The 20,759-nt window shown below is 52.4% G+C and overlaps 4 protein-coding genes across 6 annotated transcripts; 2 read left to right on the forward strand and 2 right to left on the reverse strand.

The window, feature by feature from the left end:
* Window positions 1-587: 587 nt before the first annotated feature.
* aebp1a (AE binding protein 1a) lies at window positions 588-10,363 on the forward strand. Its single transcript, XM_037484387.2, has 20 exons — window positions 588-1,146; window positions 2,398-2,673; window positions 2,746-2,805; window positions 3,014-3,079; window positions 3,261-3,320; window positions 3,411-3,470; window positions 4,235-4,312; window positions 4,550-4,659; window positions 4,736-4,875; window positions 5,271-5,355; window positions 5,613-5,757; window positions 6,099-6,178; window positions 6,592-6,715; window positions 6,798-6,994; window positions 7,070-7,243; window positions 7,376-7,501; window positions 7,588-7,834; window positions 7,914-8,053; window positions 9,036-9,135; window positions 9,223-10,363. Exons 1-20 carry the CDS (start codon window positions 894-896, stop codon window positions 9,801-9,803), a joined length of 3,102 nt encoding a protein of 1,033 aa, XP_037340284.2. The 5' UTR covers window positions 588-893; the 3' UTR covers window positions 9,804-10,363.
* An 80-nt stretch (window positions 10,364-10,443) lies between these two features.
* On the reverse strand, window positions 10,444-15,413 carry ddx56 (DEAD (Asp-Glu-Ala-Asp) box helicase 56). The gene is made up of 15 exons (XM_037484318.2): window positions 15,294-15,413; window positions 14,842-15,018; window positions 14,227-14,388; window positions 13,973-14,127; window positions 13,706-13,876; window positions 12,894-12,984; window positions 12,575-12,816; window positions 12,347-12,493; window positions 11,935-12,048; window positions 11,763-11,857; window positions 11,562-11,635; window positions 11,364-11,453; window positions 11,077-11,182; window positions 10,842-10,945; window positions 10,444-10,653 (listed from the first exon to the last, which is right to left on the reverse strand). The coding sequence occupies exons 2-15, from the start codon at window positions 14,896-14,898 to the stop codon at window positions 10,585-10,587; spliced, it is 1,677 nt and encodes a 558-aa protein (XP_037340215.2). The 5' UTR covers window positions 14,899-15,018; window positions 15,294-15,413; the 3' UTR covers window positions 10,444-10,584.
* Window positions 15,414-15,563: 150 nt separating this feature from the next.
* Window positions 15,564-18,199, forward strand: LOC119226414 (dual specificity protein phosphatase 26). Of its 3 annotated transcripts, none has more exons than XM_037484373.2 (4): window positions 15,564-15,899; window positions 16,004-16,181; window positions 16,445-16,656; window positions 16,951-18,199. In XM_037484373.2, exons 2-4 carry the CDS (start codon window positions 16,009-16,011, stop codon window positions 17,160-17,162), a joined length of 597 nt encoding a protein of 198 aa, XP_037340270.1. In that variant the 5' UTR covers window positions 15,564-15,899; window positions 16,004-16,008; the 3' UTR covers window positions 17,163-18,199. The 3 variants fall into 3 exon arrangements, with proteins under 3 accessions (XP_037340270.1, XP_062414949.1, XP_037340271.1); XM_062558965.1 differs by having other exon boundaries at window positions 15,564-15,730; XM_037484374.2 differs by having other exon boundaries at window positions 15,564-15,709.
* Window positions 18,200-19,224: 1,025 nt separating this feature from the next.
* Window positions 19,225-20,580, reverse strand: LOC119226417 (peptidyl-prolyl cis-trans isomerase 7-like). The gene is made up of 5 exons (XM_037484378.2): window positions 20,399-20,580; window positions 20,221-20,251; window positions 19,747-19,835; window positions 19,498-19,670; window positions 19,225-19,421 (listed from the first exon to the last, which is right to left on the reverse strand). Exons 1-5 carry the CDS (start codon window positions 20,465-20,467, stop codon window positions 19,289-19,291), a joined length of 495 nt encoding a protein of 164 aa, XP_037340275.1. The 5' UTR covers window positions 20,468-20,580; the 3' UTR covers window positions 19,225-19,288.
* Between the last annotated feature and the right edge of the window lie 179 nt (window positions 20,581-20,759).

The raw sequence follows: 20,759 nt of genomic DNA on the forward strand, positions 1-20,759 counted from the left end.
TACGTCATTTAGCACATCCTCTGACCCTCCAAACATTAATCACGTTCTCCTCGTTGCAGGTTTTATTTTCCAGATGTTACAAATTGTGATGTTTTGGTTTATAACGTTTTTTGAGGATGACACATCAAGTTATTATGAGAAGATCTGAGATCTCTTCCATATGAGGTAAGATACAGAACAAAGTGGAGAGACACACACACACACACACACACACACACAGACACAAACACACACACACACACACACACACACACACACAGACACACACACACACAGACACACACACGCAAGCAAGACCTTCAACCTCTACTTAGGAGGAAGTGTTGAGGACACAGGACGGAGACGCTGTGATCTTAAGAAGCAGAAACATGAATCCAGAAGCTTCCACTACGAGAAGGAAACGTTTTTTTAATCATCTCAGAAGAAGTTTCAAATGTTTTCTCTCATCGAATCGAATCCAAACCCAGATTTAAAGGTCTTCCTTTAAGGTTCTTTCTCTTTCCTCCCTCGTAGGAATGTCCCAATGTGGCGGACGCTCCTCCCCCTCATGACGGGTGAGGGGAAAAGGGGGTGAAGGGCCAAGAGGGAGAGACGTGACAGAGGAGTAAGTGGAGGAGGAGGAGGAGGTTTGTTGCTCTGCTGCTGGAGCAAATCCTCTCCAGACAGACTCTCCTCTGCAGCCCCACCAGGACGCTTTAAACCACCACAAGGCCTCCCAATACTCCCCCCCCCCCTCTCTGACTCGCCTCCAGGGGAGGAGGAAGCTCTCCAGACCTCTGCGAGCTCATCCTCCTGCTCTCTGCAGAAACACGACCTCCCCCTCCATATCTTCTGAGGCTCCGTGAGGTCTGCGTGGTTTTTCCCTTCTTCTCCTGCGTCTCCTGCCCGGAGGAATGAGGCCGCGGCTGCTGCTCGTCTGGGCGGCTTTGACCCTGAGCTGCTGCGCTGTGGTCGGCGCCCGAGATGGCGATGAGGACGCGGAGGAGGGGAACGGACTCTCCGGAGGTCGGGCCCCCCCGAGGGAAACCCGAGGACTAGTGGAGCCCACGGCGAAGCCAGGGGGGGAGGGCGGCGTGCGAGCGCCGGACGAGGCAGAGGAGTGGAAGAAACCAAGGAAGAAGAAGACACCTGAGGAAGTGGAGGCAGGTAAGAAGGAGCCGAGGTTCAGTCGAGTCCTCTGTTGATGATGTTCGACCTTCTTCTGGCCTGCGATCTTCTGAGGGCAGCAAAAAACACTCCACAGATCCTCCATGTGCTCACGGGGGGGGGGGGGGGAGTATCTCAGTGATTCAGAGATGACGGGGCAGAAGCTTGCAAAGATTTACGAGTTTAACCTTTTCTGCATGAAGCAAAACCACAAGACCCGGGGGGGGGCGTAGGGGGGCGTTGAGGATGTCTGCAGACTATCAAGGCTTAACTGGTATCTTCTGCTTACTTTGTTATCATTTAAGTAAGATAAAACAGCTTTTTCCTCCCTGAGTTGTTTCCTGTGAAGAACAAAGTGTGTTGTTGGACCTTTGGTTGTAAAATCTGATACAAACGGTTCCACGATGACTCGTTACCTGCAGGATGGAAGGTTCTGAACAGAGAACATTAGGAACACATGACTACATTCTTCCTGCCTAGAAGCTGTTTGTGTGAAGCAGACCTTGAGGTGTGGACGCAGGACGGGACTAGCAGGGAGGGGTCAGCGGGGGGGGGGTTGTTGTTGGAACACGTCTAGCAGAGGAAGACGAGGCGCCTTCTGGTGTCTGATGCAGACCTCCTCTCTGTAACGTCCCACGCCGTCCCAACAGAAGCCTGTAATCGGTCCCTCATCAGACGGCGAGGAGGTGCACCTAGAGAGTAGAGTAGAGTAAAGGTCCCGTTAAGAACCCTGTTCATCCAAAGAACCCAATGAGTTCCAATAAGAACCATTTCATGAAAGGAACCCCCTTAAAATGAAACCCTTGGTGGTTCTGGTTGGGATTTTACTTTCTAAACGTGTAATTGAGTCACAGTGGGTTGTCATTTCCAAAAGGTTCCTTAGATGTGGTGAGGTTTCATCCTCCAAGCTAAGCTAGAAAAACCCCTCCTGAATTCAAATATCGAGAATGAAAACAAATAATGCAAAGATGAGTTTGTGTGATTAAATGGGTTTTACAAGCCGACCCGCCTCTCTGCGTCGGATCAGACTCTTATGTAACTGTGAAAGGAACGACTGGGGAGATCATTACACCTCCAGCTGTGGTCTCCAGACCTTGTTTGGAGCAGCTCCTCCTGCCTTCGTGGGTCTGAGTGATCTTTTATATCTAAGTGAGACAGTGAAGCTTCACTTAGACCTCAGTGGAACGTTTAAAGACGTACGCTGGCTTCAAATAACCGACCGTTGTCCCCGTTTGACCCCCCCCCCTGAAGCCAGAGCCAGGAAGGCAGCAGAGAAGGAAGCCAAGGCAAAGAGGCAGAAATCCCCGAAACCCACCAAGAGGCCCAAACCCCCGAAGCCCACCAAGAAACCCAAAGCCCCGAAGCCCACCAAAAAACCCAAAGCCCCGAAGCCCACCAAGAAGCCCAAGGCCCCCAAAGCCACCAAGAGGCCGAGGGCGGAGACCACGAGGCAGCCGGAGGTGGGGAGCCCCCCCCCCGGCCAGGAGGAGGAAGAGGAGGAGGAGGAGCGGCCGCTCATCGAGCTGCGTGAGTACCCAGGAGCGCACAGGAAACCCGGGATCATGAACCATCAATAACTGTCTGAGTTGATCCCCGCAGCGGCCCCCCCCGTGACCCCCCCGGACGCCGGGTGGGAGGAGCCAGTCGAGCCGGACCTTGGTGAGACACATTAAAAACCTTCACAGGAGTAAATGATATAAACATATACAAATATGTATATATGTACATCATTTCAATACTAAAGAGTCTGTCAAATACTTTGTTGATGCAAATGTTTTCTCTTCTTTGCTGACGATGCACCTGTGTTTTACTGTAATAACAACGTAGTAATATTTTAATAACACAGTATTGTGTGTGTTCCTGACAGATCTGTTGCGTGGTCGATATCCTGATGAACGCGCTACGACCCCCGAGGTCATCGTGTACGTACCAGGTGCTCCTCCTTTCTACTCATCATAGGTGATACAAGGCAGGGTGGAAAAGGCACAGATACTACTAATATGACAGAAGCGATGTCTTCTCGAGTTATCACCAGAACGTTGTATTATTTATGACCTTTAACCTCCCACGGTGGAATAAATAAGTCTGTAATCAGCTGTCTGCTTGTTTCTCAGAGGAAACCAGCTCCAGTCCGTACGTCGTTCCCTGGTACGAAGAGTACGACTACGCCGACCGTACGTCCAGCCTCATACCGTCAATACTTTGATCGATTAGTTACCGATCGTTGCAATGACATGAACTTTGACCGATTCTTCTCCCCACAGTGGCATCTAAGAAACAGGAGGAGGAGGAGGAGAGAGCTCAGAAGGAAAAGGCAGAAAAATGTAATTTAATTTACATTTAGTCTAATTTATGTTAATTTGCCTCTTTAAATTGTCCCAAAATGCTTCATTTGAAACTACAGCGAGCAGCTGATCATCATCAAAATATACATCTGTGTTTATAATGAATAGAAGAAAACAATTTCAGGTTCATGGGTGGAGGTTCATGGGTGGAGGATCACAGGAGGAGGTTCATGGGTGGAGGTGCACAAGAGGAGGTTCATGGGTGGAGGTTCACAGGAGGAGGTTCATGGGTGGAGGTTCACAGGAGGAGGTTTACGGGTGGAGGTTCACAGGAGGAGGTTCATGGGTGGAGGTGCACAGGAGGAGGTTCATGGGTGGAGGTTCACAGGAGGAGGTTTACGGGTGGAGGTTCACAGGAGGAGGTTCATGGGTGGAGGTGCACAGGAGGAGGTTCATGGGTGGAGGTTCACAGGAGGAGGTGTACGGGTGGAGGTGCACAGGAGGAGGTTCATGGGTGGAGGTGCACAGGAGGAGGTTCATGGGTGGAGGTTCACAGGAGGAGGTTTACGGGTGGAGGTGCACAGGAGGAGGTTCATGGGTGGAGGTGCACAGGAGGAGGTTCATGGGGGGAGGTGCACAGGAGGAGGTTCATGGGTGGAGGTGCACAGGAGGAGGTTCATGGGTGGAGGTGCACGGGAGGAGGTTCATGGGTGGAGGTGCACAGGAGGAGGTTCATGGGTGGAGGTGCACGGGAGGGAAGTGTTTGGGGTTCTGACGTGTTGTCTTCTCATCACGGAAACAAGCCGCGCGGCTGAAGAAGGAGTGGGAGGAGGAAGAGGAGGAGCGCCTGAAGAAGATCTCACTTCCTGTTGAGCTGAAGAGTAAGAGAAGTACTCTCTTTATACTTCTACTTTGGATCTATTGTACTATTGTACTCAAGTACACATTTCAGGTACTTTTTATACTATTTATTGATTCTGCTACTACTTCCCTGTTGTACTTCTTATCATATACAACTCAGAGGTACATGCAGTACTTCTTACCACACTACATCTCAGAGGTAAATGCAGTATTTCTTCCACACTACATCTACTTCCTGTTTGTGTCCCCCCCCTCAGAGTGTCCCCCTCTGGGCCTGGAGTCCCACCGGGTGGAGGACGACCAGCTGCTGGCCTCCTCCCAGTCGGAGCACGGCCTGGCGGCCCACAGAGGCCGCCTCAACATGCAGGTCAGAGCCTCCCCGAGCGTCTGTTGGTGAGTCGTGGTGCGAACTGAGCGTGAGAAAAGCTAACGTTGGCGCGCAGGGCTCCGGAAACCACGGCGACCTGTACGGCGGCGCCTGGTGCGCCGAGTCCGAGGAGAGGGAGCACTGGTTCCAGGTCGACGCCCGCCGGGAGGTGGAGTTCACCGGGGTCATCACGCAGGGACGCAACTCCGAGCAGCTGTGAGTGGAAAGTCCACCAACACAGTCACGGGAAAATTAAGAAAATAAAGAAGATCGACTATGAATGAAGTTTAAAAGCGTGTCAAACCTTTAGAGGTTTGACAATTATCTTCAAGGTCAAAAATGTGATATTGGAGTCTCAACATGATTTGGCCACTAGGGGGCGGCACAACGAGCTGAAAACAAAGCAAAGATATCGATTTAAAGGGGGAACATCAACATGATTTTCAAAGCCTTGATGTTATTCTGGAGGCTATTTAACATGATGGAGCATGTGGAGGGGGGGGGGGTCAAGTAGTTTAAGAGGAACATGTCGCGTCAACCATCTGATAAAGCAAACTGCGTGAAACACGCCACCTCGAGTCAGTAGACAGTAAGTTCCTTTTCCTCCACAGAGAGGACTTTGTGTCCTCCTACTTCGTGGCCTTCAGCAACGACACCCGCGACTGGAAGACCCTTCACGACGGCTACGCCGAATGGGTGAGCCACGGCTGAGAGTATACAAAGTACACACAAGTACACAAGTACACGATCTACTGTGGAGTCTGCATGTTGTCCCCGGGGCGCTGTCTCTCCGATCCTTCTCCCAAAGACGTAGTGAAGTGCAGAAGGTCGCGGCCCAAACGTGCCGCTCCTCCGACTCCGCTCTCTTCATCTTTAGATCCAAAGTGTTGGATAAGATCACCACCCTGCTGACGGACACGTCTCCGCTCTCCTCTCGGTCCTCTCTCCCGCAGTTGTTCTACGGGAACGTGGACAAGGACACGCCGGTGCTGGGTCAGTTCTCGTCGCCCGTGGTGGCGCGCTACATCCGCATCCTGCCGCAGAGCTGGAACGGCAGCTTGTGCCTCCGAGCCGAAGTCCTGGCCTGCCAGCTGCCCAGTCAGTGTATTCTCCTCCTTCTCCTCCTCCTCCTCCTCGGCCTGAAGCTCATGACCTCACGCCGTGTTTCCACCATTTACTCCACCTCACTGAAATACTGGACTTAAGAACATTTTAGAGCTAAATAAACGGCAATATTTGATAAATGCATCATAATTCTAACAATATAATCCAATGATATACTGACATTATCTGAAATGGACCATTTTGAATAATAAGAACTTTTATTTATCTTTCAGTACATTTTGGTTTTACTTAATTCAAGTTTTAATTCAAGTGTCAGTTCTCAACATTAGTGATCATCTGAAACAGAGTTGCTCTCATCGTGTTGCTTCCTTCAGGCAGCTACCGCAGTGAGAATGAAGTGAACCCATCAGACGACCTCGACTTCCGACATCACAACTACAAGGAGATGAGACAGGTCTGTTTTCAACTCCTGTCAATCAGCGTGTTGCCCCGCCCTAAAGCATCTTCTGCTTTAAGGTCTATCAGACACCTGTCAATCAGCGTGTAGCCCCGCCCTAAAGCATCTTCTGCTTTAAGGTCTATCAGACACCTGTCAATCAGCCTGTAGCCCGCCCTAAAGCATCTTCTGCTTTAAGGTCTATCAGACACCTGTCAATCAGCGTGAAGCCCCACCCTAAAAACAGCCCTTGCTCTAATGTTTATTAAACTCATGTTTATGGAGTCAATAAATCAAGAGAGAAGTACATCTATGAGTCAATTTCTCATAGACCTCAATGGGACCAGAGGAGTCTCCCCCTGGTGGTCACATGAAGAAGCACAGGGGGCCTCCTGACTAATTAAATCATCAGAGTTCCTTTCCTCTTCCAGATGATGAAGGTAATAAACGAAGACTGTCCCAACATCACCAGGATCTACAACATTGGCAAGAGCTCTCAGGGCCTGAAGATGTACGCCATGGAGATCTCCGACAACCCCGGGGAGCACGAGACGGGTACGAGACCACCGAGACCAAAGGACACAACGAGACCTTTCAGCAGCCTGACGTGTGGTATCCCCCCCCCCGTCGCCACTAGGTGAGCCTGAGTTCCGGTACACGGCCGGTCTCCACGGCAACGAGGCGCTGGGCCGGGAGCTCCTCCTCCTGCTGATGCAGTTCCTGTGCAAGGAGTACAAAGACGACAACCCCAGAGTGCGCCGCCTGGTGGACGGCGTGAGGATACACCTGGTGCCCTCGCTCAACCCCGACGCCTACGAGCTGGCCCACGAGATGGTGCGAGTGCAGCAAAGTGGTGCCGCAGAGACGAAAGTCTGAATGTCCCGTGAATCTATCGTATATACTCCCCAGGGCTCCGAGATGGGGAACTGGGCTCTGGGCCACTGGTCCGAGGAGGGTTACGACATCTTCCAGAACTTCCCGGACCTCAACAGCGTCCTGTGGGGAGCCGAGGACAGAGGCTGGGTCCCTCGCATCGTCCCCAATCATCACATCCCACTCCCGGAAAACTCCCTCAACGGCACCGTGAGTCTCTTTTCAAAACCAAGACCCAGGTTACCGTTAAACAATCGCCAAAACTAGCCTTTATTTATCAAGATTATTAAAAGTGTATCGATACACCCTCTGCTCGACTTCCCTCTGCTTCCCGTTTCTCAGCTCGCCACGGAGACCAAATCCATCATCTCCTGGATGCAGCGCACCCCGTTTGTTCTGGGGGCCAATTTGCAAGGAGGAGAGAAGCTGGTGGCGTACCCGTTCGACATGCAGCGCCCGTCGATCTCTGTAGGTCTTCATCCTCTTTACACAGACGACCCCCTCCCCCCCCAGCCGGACACTAACCCCCGAACTACGCATTTCTTTGATTAAAGTCGGCCGACAGCCGGCGCTGGAGAGGCAACGGCGAGATGAGCGAGGAGACGTGGGCCCGCATCCAGCGGCAGAATGAGGGCTCCCTGAGGGAGACGCCGGATGACGCCATGTTCCGATGGCTCGCCATGTCGTACGCCCACAGCCACCTGACCATGACGGAGACCTACCGGGGCTCGTGCCACGGAGACGACATCACCGGTGGCCAGGGCATCACCAACCGGGCCAGCTGGAACCCCGTGGTGGGCAGTAAGTGTTGAGGTGGCTTCGAAGGCCTGGCTGAGCTACTTCTCTTCCTCATCATGCTCCTCCTCCTCCTCTGCCACAGGTATGAACGACTTCAGCTACCTGCACACCAACTGCTTCGAGCTCTCGGTCTTCTTGGGCTGCGACAAGTTTCCCCACGAGAGCGAGCTGGCTCTTGAGTGGGAGAACAACCGCGAGTCTCTGCTGTCCTTCATCGAACAAGTGAGAAGTGCAATCATGAGAAGGTCCCTGTTCTGTTCTCCGTGTGGAAGGTGGTTGGTTAAACTCAAGAGACGGAGCGTCATGTGCTAGAGCGTCATTCTGTGTAGTGACCAGCAGGGGGCGACTCCTCTGCTCCCATAGACGTCTATGAGGAAATGACTCTACTTCTGTGTAGTGACCAGCAGGGGGCGACTCCTTTGCTCCCATAGACGTCTATGAGGAAATGACTCTACTTCTGTGTAGTGACCAGCAGGGGGCGACTCCTCTGCTCCCATAGACGTCTATGAGGAAATGACTCTACTTCTGTGTAGTGACCAGCAGGGGGCGACTCCTCTGCTCCCATAGACGTCTATGAGGAAATGACTCTACTTCTGTGTAGTGACCAGCAGGGGGCGACTCCTCTGCTCCCATAGACGTCTATGAGGAAATGACTCTACTTCTGTGTAGTGACCAGCAGGGAGCGACTCCTCTGCTCCCATAGACGTCTATGAGGAAATGACTCTACTTCTGTGTAGTGACCAGCAGGGGGCGACTCCTCTGCTCCCATAGACGTCTATGAGGAAATGACTCTACTTCTGTGTAGTGACCAGCAGGGGGCGACTCCTCTGCTCCCATAGACGTCTATGAGGAAATGACTCTACTTCTGTGTAGTGACCAGCAGGGGGCCACTCCTCTGCTCCCATAGACATCTATGAGGAAATGACTCTACTTCTGTGTAGTGACCAGCAGGGGGCGACTCCTCTGCTCCCATAGACGTCTATGAGGAAATTACTCTACTTCTGTGTAGTGACCAGCAGGGGGCGACTCCTTTGCTCCCATAGACGTCTATGAGGAAATGACTCTACTTCTGTGTAGTGACCAGCAGGGGGCGACTCCTCTGCTCCCATAGACGTCTATTAGAACATGACTCTTCTCTCTTGATTTATTCCCTCAGTCCTCTTTCCATGCGCATGATGTTTATTTGGTAAATGTACCTGTGCAGGTAAATCGAGGGATAAAAGGTGTGGTGAGAGACGTGGAGGGAAACCCGCTGGCCAACGCCACCATCTCTGTGGAGGGAATACGGCACGACGTCAGAACCGGTACGTTGGCCACGAGGGTTCTTTGTGTTCTACGAGACGATGATGACTTGTTTTGGTGACGATCTCTTCTCCCTGAACCCACCTCAGCCGCAGGCGGCGACTACTGGCGTCTGCTGAACCCCGGCGAGTTCAGGGTCACCGCCAAGGCCGACGGCCACACCCCTCAGACCCGGCTGTGCATGGTGGGCTACGAATCCGGCGCCACCTCCTGCAGCTTCATCTTGGCCAAGTCCAACTGGGACCGCATCAAGCGGATCATGGCGCTCCACGGCCAGAGGCCCATCCGGCTGGTGCCCAAGGTCACCACGCCCAAGACGACCACGCCGACCACCAGCCCGCCGGCGCCGACCCTCGACAGTCACTCGGCAGCGCAGAGGGCGGAGCGCCTCCGGAGGCTCCGCCTCCTTCGTCTGCGGCGACTGCGTCAGCAGAGGCTGAGAGCCGGTTTCACCGCCGCTCCCGCCATAGCAACCACGACAACCCCCACAACAACCACCGCAGCAACGACGACGACGACAACAACGGCGGCCCCCACCACGACGCCCGAGGCGACCACCTCCTGGTACGACTCCTGGTTCCCGGTGGACGGCTGGATGACGGAGAACCCGTTCGACAGCTTAGACGCGGCACCCACGCAGGATTATCCCTTCGAGTACACCATCGACTGATGGCGCCCCCCCCCCCTCTAAAAGTCATGTGATCCCATAACTCGTCTGCATCACCAGTGACGTCCACCCGGAGATAAAAAGCTGCTTTTATCAGTTCCATTTTACACACCTACATGTATGTAGCATGTAGATGTTTGTATGGTTGCAGGCAAACACACATGAGCTCATATGTAAAAGCTTCCTTCATGGTTCTGCTCTTCTGAACGTGGACATCCACCCCTAAATATCCTTATCTATGTAGATATGCATGTGTGCTAGAACCTGAACCCCAGAAACATGTCACAGGTTCTACTCTCAGCATCACTCATTCACCAGAAGAAATGGAGTGTTTTCACGTAATCAAAGTCCACTTCGGTGGAAACGAGTATGTTTTTTTGAAGGAAGTCTTCAGAGATCCGGAAACCTTCTGCTGAGCAGAGACTACGTTCTGTTAAGACTCGCGTCATGTGACTCGCTCCTTCAGGATATCTTTAGGATTCTTTAACGGCTTCACGGTGCGATTGCTGGCCTCAGTTAAACTGAATGTTCTGCATTTTATTAAACAATGTTTTATAAAAAGACCCCTGTCTGTGTTTTACTACACAACCGATATAATCTGAAACACTTCCTTCTCTCTACTGGAGATAAACACTGCAACAAGTGAGAAGAAATCCCTTTATTTTAACAAACATCTTCAACGTTTCACACATGCATCACAAATAGTCGAACACAGACACTGTATTCCTGGCGTACGTCATGTCCTCCCGAGTCCTCCTGGCGAAGCCTTCGCCGGTTTCCGTGGTTACGAGCGGCTGCTCCTCGGCCCGCTGTATCGGAAGCTCTTCAGAGGGTTCTTCCCCCGGAGGTTCTTCTACAGGAGGATCAGTCAAACCAGGTTACTAAAACAGCTGAGTTCATGTCCCTGATGGTTCACTAGCAGTGACACACACACACACACACACACACACACACACACACAGACAGACACACACACACACACTGACACACACTCCCTCCTGCCGCCAGCAGGTGGCGCTGCTCCTCCACAGTTCTCCTCACCTTGAAGCTGCTCTTGACGACTCCGTCCGGCTTGGATCGGAGCGCCGTCTTCCTCCTCCTGCGGGCGGACAGCGGGTTGACGCAGCCCTTCAGCGTCTCAGGAACTGGAGGACACACCAGGGAGGGGGACATCGGGTGGGGGGACGGGTTAACGTCTCTCTACGAGCACTTGGGCTCCAGTACACACATGAGGGACAGCGTCTACCTGACAGGTTCTTTTATTGTGGTGTCTTACCGAGGTACTCCGGGACGTTCCTCAGGTGAGGTTTGATGACGGCAGGGTGGAGGTCTTTGTCGTGTCGGAGCAGCTGAAGGTCTCTGGGGTTGTCCTCGAAATACGTCTGAGAGACGGCAGAGAAAACACCGACACGCCTCAATACAGAGAGACGTCCACACACACCTCCTCCATCATCTCCATCCACACTCCTCCTCCATCATCTCCATCCACACTCCTCCTCCATCATCTCCATCCACACCCCTCCTCCTCCTCCTCCATCCATCCCCACACCACCTCCGCCTCACCTTGAGTTTCTCTGAGTTGAGGAGCTCCTGCTTGATCTCCTTCAGCCGCGCCTCCCTCACCGCCTGCTTCGTCACTGACCGCATGGCGTCCTGCACACGAGGCGCTTCATCAACAAAAGCCTCCGCATCATGTGATCATCAACGGTAAGCGCGGCACAGAAGGTGCACGATGATGATGATGATGATGACGTCACTCACCCTGCACCTGTACCTGAAGCCTTCGATCTCCTCCATCCTGAAGGTGTACGGTTTGAGAACCGACTCGGCGTTATCTAGAGACGACACACAGGAGAACCTTACTGCTGCTGCTCTGGTGACGCGGTGCCTTGCTTAAACGGTAACATGAAAGACTCTGCTGTCCCTAAACGACGTGAAATAAAGAGTCGTAGCTTGTTTCACCTCCCGTCAGCGCCTCCTCCACCTCCTCCAGCAGCCCCAGTTCCGTGTGGGAGATCAGGGACAGCGCCGTGCCGGGGTTGTCTGCCCTCGCCGTTCTGAGCGACGTAAAAACACACAAATCAGCCTCTCGTGAACAACTCGAGCGGGTGGAGCGGCCCGGAGGAGCACTCACCTCCCCACGCGGTGGATGTACGACTCCACCGTGAGAGGGAAATCGAAGTTGAGGACGTTGGCGACGTTCTGGAAGTCGACTCCTCTGGAGACCCCGAACTCTTTGTCCTTCGACCTTTAAAGACGTCGACGACGCGTCAAAAACAGGAAAAGCCACGCGGCCGTTCATCTTATTCGATACTCGTCTTCAGCAGGACACCAAGAGTGTTGTTGTGTGACTTTAGTGATTTAAAAAGGTTGCTTCAAAGTAGCAGAACACAAATAAACAGGCGTTGTCCGAGAGGTAAAAATCACGTGAATGGAGTCTGCTGCCTGACATCAAGGTAAAATAATACAAATATTCCAAATGCAACGTTCACTCAAAGTTCTGAAGACAACAATCCAAACCACTCCTGGGATCCCCTTTGACTCACCTTCCTCCTCTCTCAGAGCTCTTCTTCTTCTTCCCTTTGCTGGGGGGCGGCGGAGCGGCGGCGGCGGCGGGGTCCGCCAGGCTCTGCTCGTCTGTGGCGATGATGTAGTCGTAGAAGCCCTGGTTGAACTGCGTGATGATGTGACACCTGCAGCAGGGAAGGAGAGCATGGCTAACCTGCGCTGCGCGTTAGCAGAGGAACCAGGAAGAACAAAGCCGCTGGCCTCACCTGGACTGGACGGGCAGCTCGGAGTTGAGCACGCAGGCGGGAATACCAAACTGCTCCATGAAGAGTTTGAGTCTGTAGCTCCGGTCCACCGAGCCCACGAAGACCAGCGTCTTCCCCTGGACCAGACGCAGCTTCAGCAGCGTGTAGACCAGCAGGAACTTGTCCTCCTCCTCGCACTTGATGCTGTACTGCTGCAGCTGGCTGCTGTCGGGGAGCTGAGAGCCCTGAAGCTTCAGGATCACCTGAGGGGGACAGGTGGAGACGGCGTGAGGCAGCGGCCTCCTCTGGAGAGACCGTGGGAACGGGACGTCGGCATTACGGGGTTGTGAAGCAGCAGCTCCTTCAGGGCCTGAACGTCCTCGGTGAAGGTCGCCGACATCAGGAACGACTGGTAGATCTTCGGCAGGTGGCTGTTCAACACCAAGAAAACACAAATGCTAAGTTTTAGTAGCAAAATACAGACTGCATTCTGTGTAGTGACCAGCAGGGGGCGACTCCTCTGCTCCCATAGACGTCTATGAGGAAATGACTCTACTTCTGTGTAGTGACCAGCAGGGGGCGACTCCTCTGCTCCCATAGACGTCTATGAGGAAATGACTACTTCTGTGTAGTGACCAGCAGGGGGCGACTCCTCTGCTCCCATAGACGTCTATGAGGAAATGACTACTTCTGTGTAGTGACCAGCAGGGGGCGACTCCTCTGCTCCCATAGACGTCTATGAGGAAATGACTACTTCTGTGTAGTGACCAGCAGGGGGCGACTCCTCTGCTCCCATAGACGTCTATGAGGAAATGACTCTACTTCTGTGTAGTGACCAGCAGGGGGCGACTCCTCTGCTCCCATAGACGTCTATGAGGAAATGACTCTACTTCTGTGTAGTGACCAGCAGGGGGCGACTCCTCTGCTCCCATAGACGTCTATGAGGAAATGACTCTACTTCTCTCTTGATTTATTCCCTCAGTAAACATTGTAAACATGAGTTTATGGTCTCAGTCTCTAGTTTCAAGTCTTCTTCAATGCAGCATGATGTTCATTTAGTGAATGAAGGTCCATTTAGAGTCAAACAGACCATGAACCACCATAAACAAGTTGGTCTACATTAAACGTATTAAACACCATCACTGTTCTCACCACAACAAGCTCTTCAGGTCGGCCTCGAAGCCGAAGGAGAAGAGCAGGTCGGCCTCGTCAACCACCAGCATCTCCAGGGACGAATGGAGCACCAGGTTCTGGGCGGCGAGGTGGGCGAGCACGCGGGACGGCGTCCCCACGACCACGTCGGGCTTCTCCATTAAGACGGGCCTGTTTAGAACAGCGTCAATGTGTTCACGTGTGAAACGCATGTTTCAGGTTGACGACACACACACACACACACAATCCATCCAGTGATCTGCTGACCTCTGTGCGGACAGGTCCGTTTTCCCGGAGACGTCAGCCACTCGGACGTCTCTGGAGCAGAAGGCCGTTAGCTGTCGGATCATGGCCTGGACCTGCTGACCCAGCTCTTTGGTCGGAACCAGGATCAGAGCCCTCACGTCCTGCTCTCGGACGCTCTGAAGACAAGAGAACCGACCAACAAACAAGTGAGCGCACTGGGGGGGAAGAAGAACCGCCGGGTGACATCAGCTTGTCCCCCAACGACCCCCCCTCACCTGTTTGGAGGCCAGGATGCGCTGGATGACGGGGACGGCGTAGGCGGCGGTCTTCCCCGATCCGGTGCGAGCTCGAGCCAGCAGGTCTTTCCCCTCCAGCGCCAAAGGGATGGCCTTCTCCTGGATGAGCGTCGGCTGGGACCAGCCCAGGTCTGCAACCACCTGAGAACAACCAGAGGAGACCTCAGGTTTTACCAGGACCGATTCTAGTAACATGTGGGGATCTTATAGAACATCAGATACAACAGGGAGGCACGTCACTGATCCATCAGTACTCTTACTCTACTTTAGAAAGGTATTTAATTCACTGTATGGAGTATTTTTTACAATTAAACTGGAACAAATACATAAAATACCAAAAGTAGCATACAACGTTTCAAATGTCAAGCTGAGAAAGATATAACGTCCTTGTACACTTTGTTATGTGTTTTAAAGTCCTTCTAACGTGCGTATTCACGTCACGTCTGTGTTGGTCGACGACGCACGAGACGACTGCGTTTCCGTATTTACGTCGAGTTTACGTCACTTTTCTTCGGTTAAACTCTTCGGCAGCGGATCGAACGTCTCGCCGACACGTTGTTAAACATCCAGAGGTGCTGTCAGGCGGCTTGTTACCTTTAAAAGTCGGTCGTCTAAGCCCATCTCGTGGAACTGAAGCCTTTCTGCAGCCATCTCCGCGACTGACTCCGCGCACACGTGCGTCGCGGGGATATGACGTCACGTTGCCATCAAGTCCCTCCTCCGGAGCTCCGTGGTCCCAAGAAGAAGATCCCATGAAATATAATAATGAATCTATGGTATATGTAAATAAATATATAATATTAAATTATATTATGTAAAGTTTTACAATATCAAAACAATTAAATGTTTTTGTAATAATGTTCAGTTAGGACTAAACAAACGTAATTTGCATTACTTCGGGCCGTTTAATAATTGTAATACCATTTCTCATTATTTTCCCTTTTTTCAAACCAACAATCGTAGTTGTAAGATAACTGTAGTCATAATAATCAAATGATTAAATATATAACAGTAGAACAGTCACATTCTGAACACAGACAACATACCTTCACCTTTCCAGTGTGGAGAGATACGAGTTCTTCCTCTTCCACCTGAACGCACCTCACAGCGAGAATGTTTATTTATTCCTGCATTCCACCGGTAGATGGCGTCACACTGGCGCCTCATTAACAATTAAACACTACAAAAAGAACCACATTTGCAGCAGATTTGAAACCTTAACAACACCAGACGACACACCGTTTTTGTGCAAACACACAGCGCGCACGTGGCTTTCACCCCGGGTCCGTGGAGTCACGTGCGCCTCGACGAGGACTTGTTGAGAAGCTGCTGAGAAGATGTCTGCTGGAGGAGGCTGAGGAGGAGGCTCTCCTCTCCCACCCAGCCTGCAGCGCGCATCGGCGACGCAACATGGCCGCGGAGCAGCTCCCCCCGCAGCGCGGAGACGCGCGACCACCCTCCGGTAAATAACAACAACCCTCCGGTAAATAAGAACCACCGTCCGGTAAATAACAACAAACCTCCGGTAAATAAGAACCATCCTCCGGGTAATAAGAACAAACCTTTGATAAACACGAACTATCCTCCGGTAAATAAGAACGGGCACGGGGGGAAACGGTGACGCGCTGCTGAGGATCACAACAAAGCCACAGGTTCAAGTTCCATCATCACAAGATGATAATATTCCTTTATTCGGGTTTATTCTCGTTATAATGTATTTCTCATGCTTTAACATTTGTTGAAACGCCCCCCTCAGATTAAATGGCGTTCATGTCCCGGTTCTCCCGGTCCCGGAGCAGCTCCCGGTCTCCAAACCGAAAGGAGTCGGAGCGCGTGTCCGTGACGGTGTCGGAGCTGGAGCGGCTCCTGTGCACCGGAAAGACCGCCTGCAACCACGCGGACGAAGTGTGGCCGCGGCTCTACATCGGAGACCAGTGAGTACCTGTTACTGCAGTACAAGTACAGCAGTACTGCAGAAGTACAAGTACAGCAGTACTGCAGAAGTACTCTGCCAGGTCAGAAGCTGGTGAACTCAGAGGATCAAATGTCTTAAAGTAGCAAAAGTGAAAGTGCACCTTGTGCAGATGTTATATGGTGGTGAGGTGCAGCTCTATTTTTAATATACTTATTGGAATCTTTAAGTGTAACCAGAAAATGCCCCCCCCACCCCCCCACCCCCCCCACACCCCTCCTGCAGAGACATCGCGTCAGACCGCGGCGAGTTGGCGAAGCTGGGCATCACGCACATCCTGAACTGCGCGCAGAGCAAGTGGCGCGGCGGCGCAGAGTTGTACGCCGGCATGCGAGTGACGTACCACGGCATCGAGGCCCACGACTCGCCCTCCTTCGACATGAGCGTCAACTTCTACCCCGCCTCCGACTTCATCCACAGGGCCCTGGCAGGCGGAGGTCGGTCTGAATACAGCTTTGATTTAGTCATTTGTAGTCGGTGCTTTTCATCTGAATGTGGATCTCGAAGGGTTCTTAAACCAAGCGTCTACCTTGTAGCTCCGAGTTTGGTCTCCTCCTCCTGAGACGGAGCCAGGAGCGCAGAGTTAAAACAGATAAACTAAAGCAGAGCTTTAGATCCATCCCTTATGTTCACGTGGTTATCTTCTGATCGAAGCCATCGCTGATAATAAAGTCTAGAAGGAGAGCGCTTCATGAAGCTCCTGCAGCAGGTTGACGGTGTTCCGTGTGCAGGGACGGTGCTGGTCCACTGCGCGGTGGGGGTGAGCCGCTCCGCCACGCTGGTTCTGGCCTACCTGATGATCCGACAGAACCTGACGCTGGTGGAGGCCATCAAGACCGTGAAGGACCACCGGGGCGTCATCCCCAACCGGGGCTTCCTGCGGCAGCTCAACGGCCTGGACGGCATCCTGAGGGAGAGCCGCAAGGCGTCCCCCCCGAGCTGAAGACCCCCCCCCCCCCGTCACACATGCCCTCTGAGGTAGCAGCTACACGGGGTAAACTGGGGGAGGTAATGGGATCAAGTCACAGCAACTGGTGGGTTTCTGTCACTGTAGCTGGAGGCAGGTTTCACTCAAATCAAAAGTTTCTTTACATTTAAAAAGAAAAAATCGATTTATTTTGTTTATTTATTTGTCTATTTATTCACATATCTGTTTCTTTATCAAGCGATTAATCAATTTAAAAATATTTATTTGATTATTTCTATTATTTATTAATTCATCGATCTATTATTTATTAGTATTTATATTATAAACTATCATTTATATTTTAGTTAATCCTTTTTTATTTAATTAAGCCATGTAGTTTGTGTTTGAGCGCCTTAAACCACACAAGTACACGAGGTCTGGACCCCCCAGTACCGCCCTTCATGACCCTCTTCTACGAGTATCTTTTCGACCCAAACTTCGGACCATTCCACGTGGACCCGATGCTCCACGGAACCAGCAGAGAAGAACCAAGCAGAACAGAACCTTCGGTAGCTGAGCCTCGGCAGAGACCCGCACCACCGAGTCTCCTCAGGGGGGGTCTCTCAGTCCTGGTTCTGGTTCTCGCGGGTCTCCCTACCCTCCAGCGGATCCAGCAGTACCTCCTCATCAATGAGTTAAGGTGATTTACAGCGTACAGCATCCAATAAAAGACCAAATAAGAGGTTACCATGGAGACAACAGCACTGCCACTGGCCCCCGTCGTGCTGCCAGTCCTCTTCAGGTCTCCTACCGGACCGCTCTGGGCGGGGGCTCAGCTTTCTTGTGTGGTCCAAACCCTCCCTCAGAAATAAGACTCTTGCTCAGTGATTCTCTCTAGTCCCCCCCCCCCCCCCCCCAATTGTACATTTTAAGTCTCTGCAGGTCTTCCCTCGACTTACTTTTGTACATTCAGCAAGTGTCATTAAGAGCCCAGAACCACCAACGAGGCCCAGGTCTGAAACCAGCACAGCTACGTGTCACCGATTACTGTATCACACATTATTGTGTTACAGATTATTGTGTTAGATTATTGTACCACACATTATTGTGTTACAGATTGTGTTATTGTCGTCAATGTGTTTCTACCGTGTTCGATGTGTTGTCTTTAGTGGGACAATCTGAAATTTTTCCCTACGGAGTCGAGGTTCCATTTGGTCTGAGTTGACATCGCAGGTGGAGGTGGAGGAATTTAATATCCACTGATTCAAATGAAACCCCCCCCCTCGGTCCTCTTAAACCAGTGAGACACATTCCGGTGCTTTTTAAAATCCAGCAGCGGCTCAAAATGTGTAATTATGAGGAGCAGATTGGTGGATTCCTACTTCGAGGGGTAGTGAACATTTAGGACCTTCTTGCTCTCCTGATGAGTCAGCTGAGGAGATTGATGCCGCGGCGATTAGCTTAGCACGAAGGCTGGAAGCAGATAATGGCGCCATAGGAACCTCTGATCTCTTGGTTTTGCAGAGATTTAAGCTTTTGAAAGCTAATCACACACACACACACACACACACACACACACACACACACACGGTGATTAGTGTGGTTTGGTGTCCGTTGATTTGCCTCGTCAGACCCCCATTGCATGCGGGAGGGTTGTTCTTGGTGTTGTGACGGCATGAAGCTCTTTTAGTCCAGCAGGACCTGCTTCTCCAACAAGCAGGAAACATCTGCTCCTCACCGTGGAGGTGCGTTTTGTATTTGTGGCGTCTAGTGATTGGCTGCTCGCTTTTCTTGTTTAGAGGTTATTTTCTTAGAGACCTTCCTGTGGGATTGTGAGTGTTAAATCACTTTGAGGTCCATTGAGAAGATGTCAATGCCTTAAATCAGGATGTAATTCATGTTACTTTGTGGACTTTAGTTGAAACATTTGTATTGTAAATAAAGCATTGATGTGACTGTACTTTATCAGAAAAAAGATGCATCTCAGCTGTTGTAGTGGATTCATTTTCTGACCTTTGGTGGCAAAACATTCACTGGTTTGATTAAATTCTGGTGCTGCAATAAACTAACTCCATTTCAAATAAACGGACACACAGGAAACTTTCAAGTTGATTTATTGAGCGCGCCATCGTACTCGAGGCTCTGGGTCGACGGCCTCCCGACTATAGCTCCCCGCAGTCGGCGATGATGACTTTGTTCTTGGGAGTGCCGCTCTGGGAGGCCTGAGCCTCCATCTCCTCCACCACCTTGAGGCCCTCCACCACCTTGCCGAACACCACGTGCTTCCCGTCCAGCCTGGAGGAGAGAAGGAGACGTACGTGAGAGGAGTCTTTGACCCGGGGAGGAGGCGCGAGGGTCCGGCGGAGCTCACCAGGCCGTCTTCACCGTGCAGATGAAGAACTGAGACCCGTTGGTGTTGCTCCCAGAGTTGGCCATGGACAGAATGCCGGGTCCGGTGTGCTTCAGCTGGAAGTTCTCGTCGGCGAACTTCTCGCCGTAGATGGACTTTCCCCCGGTTCCGTTCTGCTTGGTGAAGTCCCCGCCCTGAATAAGAAAAGGACAATCTTCAGCTCAGAATTCCTTTAGAGACGGGTTGAAGGGAGGCAGACAGGTCGCCCACCTGGCACATGAAGTCCTTGAGGATCCGGTGGAAGGGGCAGCCCTTGTAGCCGAAGCCCTTCTCGTGGGTGCACAAAGCACGGAAGTTCTCTGTAAAAGACGTTTAACAAAGTGAAGACGGTCACAGGTTGTAGCGCCGTTTCCTCTACTCAACATGCAGGAAGCTCTGAGATCACGTGACCGCACCCCCCCCCCCGTGAGTCACCCGCTCTGGAGGAGTTGCATGATGGCCGTTTGACACTTGGACAATAAATGCGTATTTCACCCAGCAGGGGAGTTATTTCTCTGCTCTCACTTCCTGCTGCGCAGCAGCCCGCGCGGCCCTGCACCGCAGCCCGCGCACCTGGCTCTGCAACTGGTTATTCAGGCCCCCCCCTCCCCCCTCCGGTCCCAGGGCCTCGCCCCAGCCCGACGGGCTCCTCAGGTGAGCGCGGTCAGCCAATCAGAGAGCTCCCGCAGCTTCCCGCGCACGTACCTGCGGTCTTCGGGACGACGTCGGCGAAGAGCTGCAGGGGAGCCCGCGGGGGTCCAGCGCGCGGCGCAGGTGGAGGTGGCGCGCGTTCAGACGCGGGAGACAAGAGACAGAACCGTCAGAGACGCCAGACACGCCGTGACGTCACGCGAGGAAGTGCGCAGTCGGGCGGCTTCCTTACCTCCATGACGATGCGGCCGGCGGGCTTCCCGCCGATGGTGATGTCGAAGAAGACCTTTGGGTTCCCCATGCTGACAGACACGCGCGCGCTTTGGTTCTGCTGGAGACAGGAAACAAACACACCTGAAAGAACAACGCCTCGGAGGACTGCTGCGCTCCGGCTTTATACGGCCCGTGACGTCACAAGCCCCCTGCAGCCAATCGCAAACAGGCCTTTCTTTGAGGCTCAACGACCCACCAATAGGAGCGAAGGTGGGCGGGGTTACGCGTGAGGCGCCGTCGGCTAGGAAGGAAACACGGGGGGGCGGAGCCAACCGCAGCAGAAAATGGGGGCTGAGTCGTGTACCGACGTGTTGGAACCT

Source organism: Pungitius pungitius, chromosome 18 (assembly GCF_949316345.1).
Source record: "Pungitius pungitius chromosome 18, fPunPun2.1, whole genome shotgun sequence".
NCBI lineage: Eukaryota > Metazoa > Chordata > Actinopteri > Perciformes > Gasterosteidae > Pungitius > Pungitius pungitius.

Excerpts from the sequence above, each read along its gene's own strand:
- aebp1a (XM_037484387.2), top strand. The coding sequence starts at position 894 with ATGAGGCCGCGGCTGCTGCTCGTCTGGGCGGCTTTGACCCTGAGCTGC. Across the intron at positions 2,674-2,745 it reads GCGGCCGCTCATCGAGCTGC|CGGCCCCCCCCGTGACCCCC; the intron begins GTGAGTACCCAG and ends TGATCCCCGCAG. Across the intron at positions 3,321-3,410 it reads AGAGTACGACTACGCCGACC|TGGCATCTAAGAAACAGGAG; the intron begins GTACGTCCAGCC and ends TTCTCCCCACAG.
- ddx56 (XM_037484318.2), bottom strand. The coding sequence starts at position 14,898 with ATGGCTGCAGAAAGGCTTCAGTTCCACGAGATGGGCTTAGACGACCGA. Across the intron at positions 14,128-14,226 it reads GCATCCTGGCCTCCAAACAG|AGCGTCCGAGAGCAGGACGT; the intron begins GTGAGGGGGGGT and ends TCTTGTCTTCAG. Across the intron at positions 12,817-12,893 it reads AGCTGCTGCTTCACAACCCC|GTGATCCTGAAGCTTCAGGG; the intron begins GTAATGCCGACG and ends TGTCCCCCTCAG.
- LOC119226414 (XM_037484373.2), top strand. The coding sequence starts at position 16,009 with ATGGCGTTCATGTCCCGGTTCTCCCGGTCCCGGAGCAGCTCCCGGTCT. Across the intron at positions 16,182-16,444 it reads CGGCTCTACATCGGAGACCA|AGACATCGCGTCAGACCGCG; the intron begins GTGAGTACCTGT and ends CCCCTCCTGCAG. Across the intron at positions 16,657-16,950 it reads CAGGGCCCTGGCAGGCGGAG|GGACGGTGCTGGTCCACTGC; the intron begins GTCGGTCTGAAT and ends TTCCGTGTGCAG.
- LOC119226417 (XM_037484378.2), bottom strand. The coding sequence starts at position 20,467 with ATGGGGAACCCAAAGGTCTTCTTCGACATCACCATCGGCGGGAAGCCC. Across the intron at positions 20,252-20,398 it reads CCGGCCGCATCGTCATGGAG|CTCTTCGCCGACGTCGTCCC; the intron begins GTAAGGAAGCCG and ends GCTCCCCTGCAG. Across the intron at positions 19,422-19,497 it reads TGCACGGTGAAGACGGCCTG|GCTGGACGGGAAGCACGTGG; the intron begins GTGAGCTCCGCC and ends TCTCTCCTCCAG.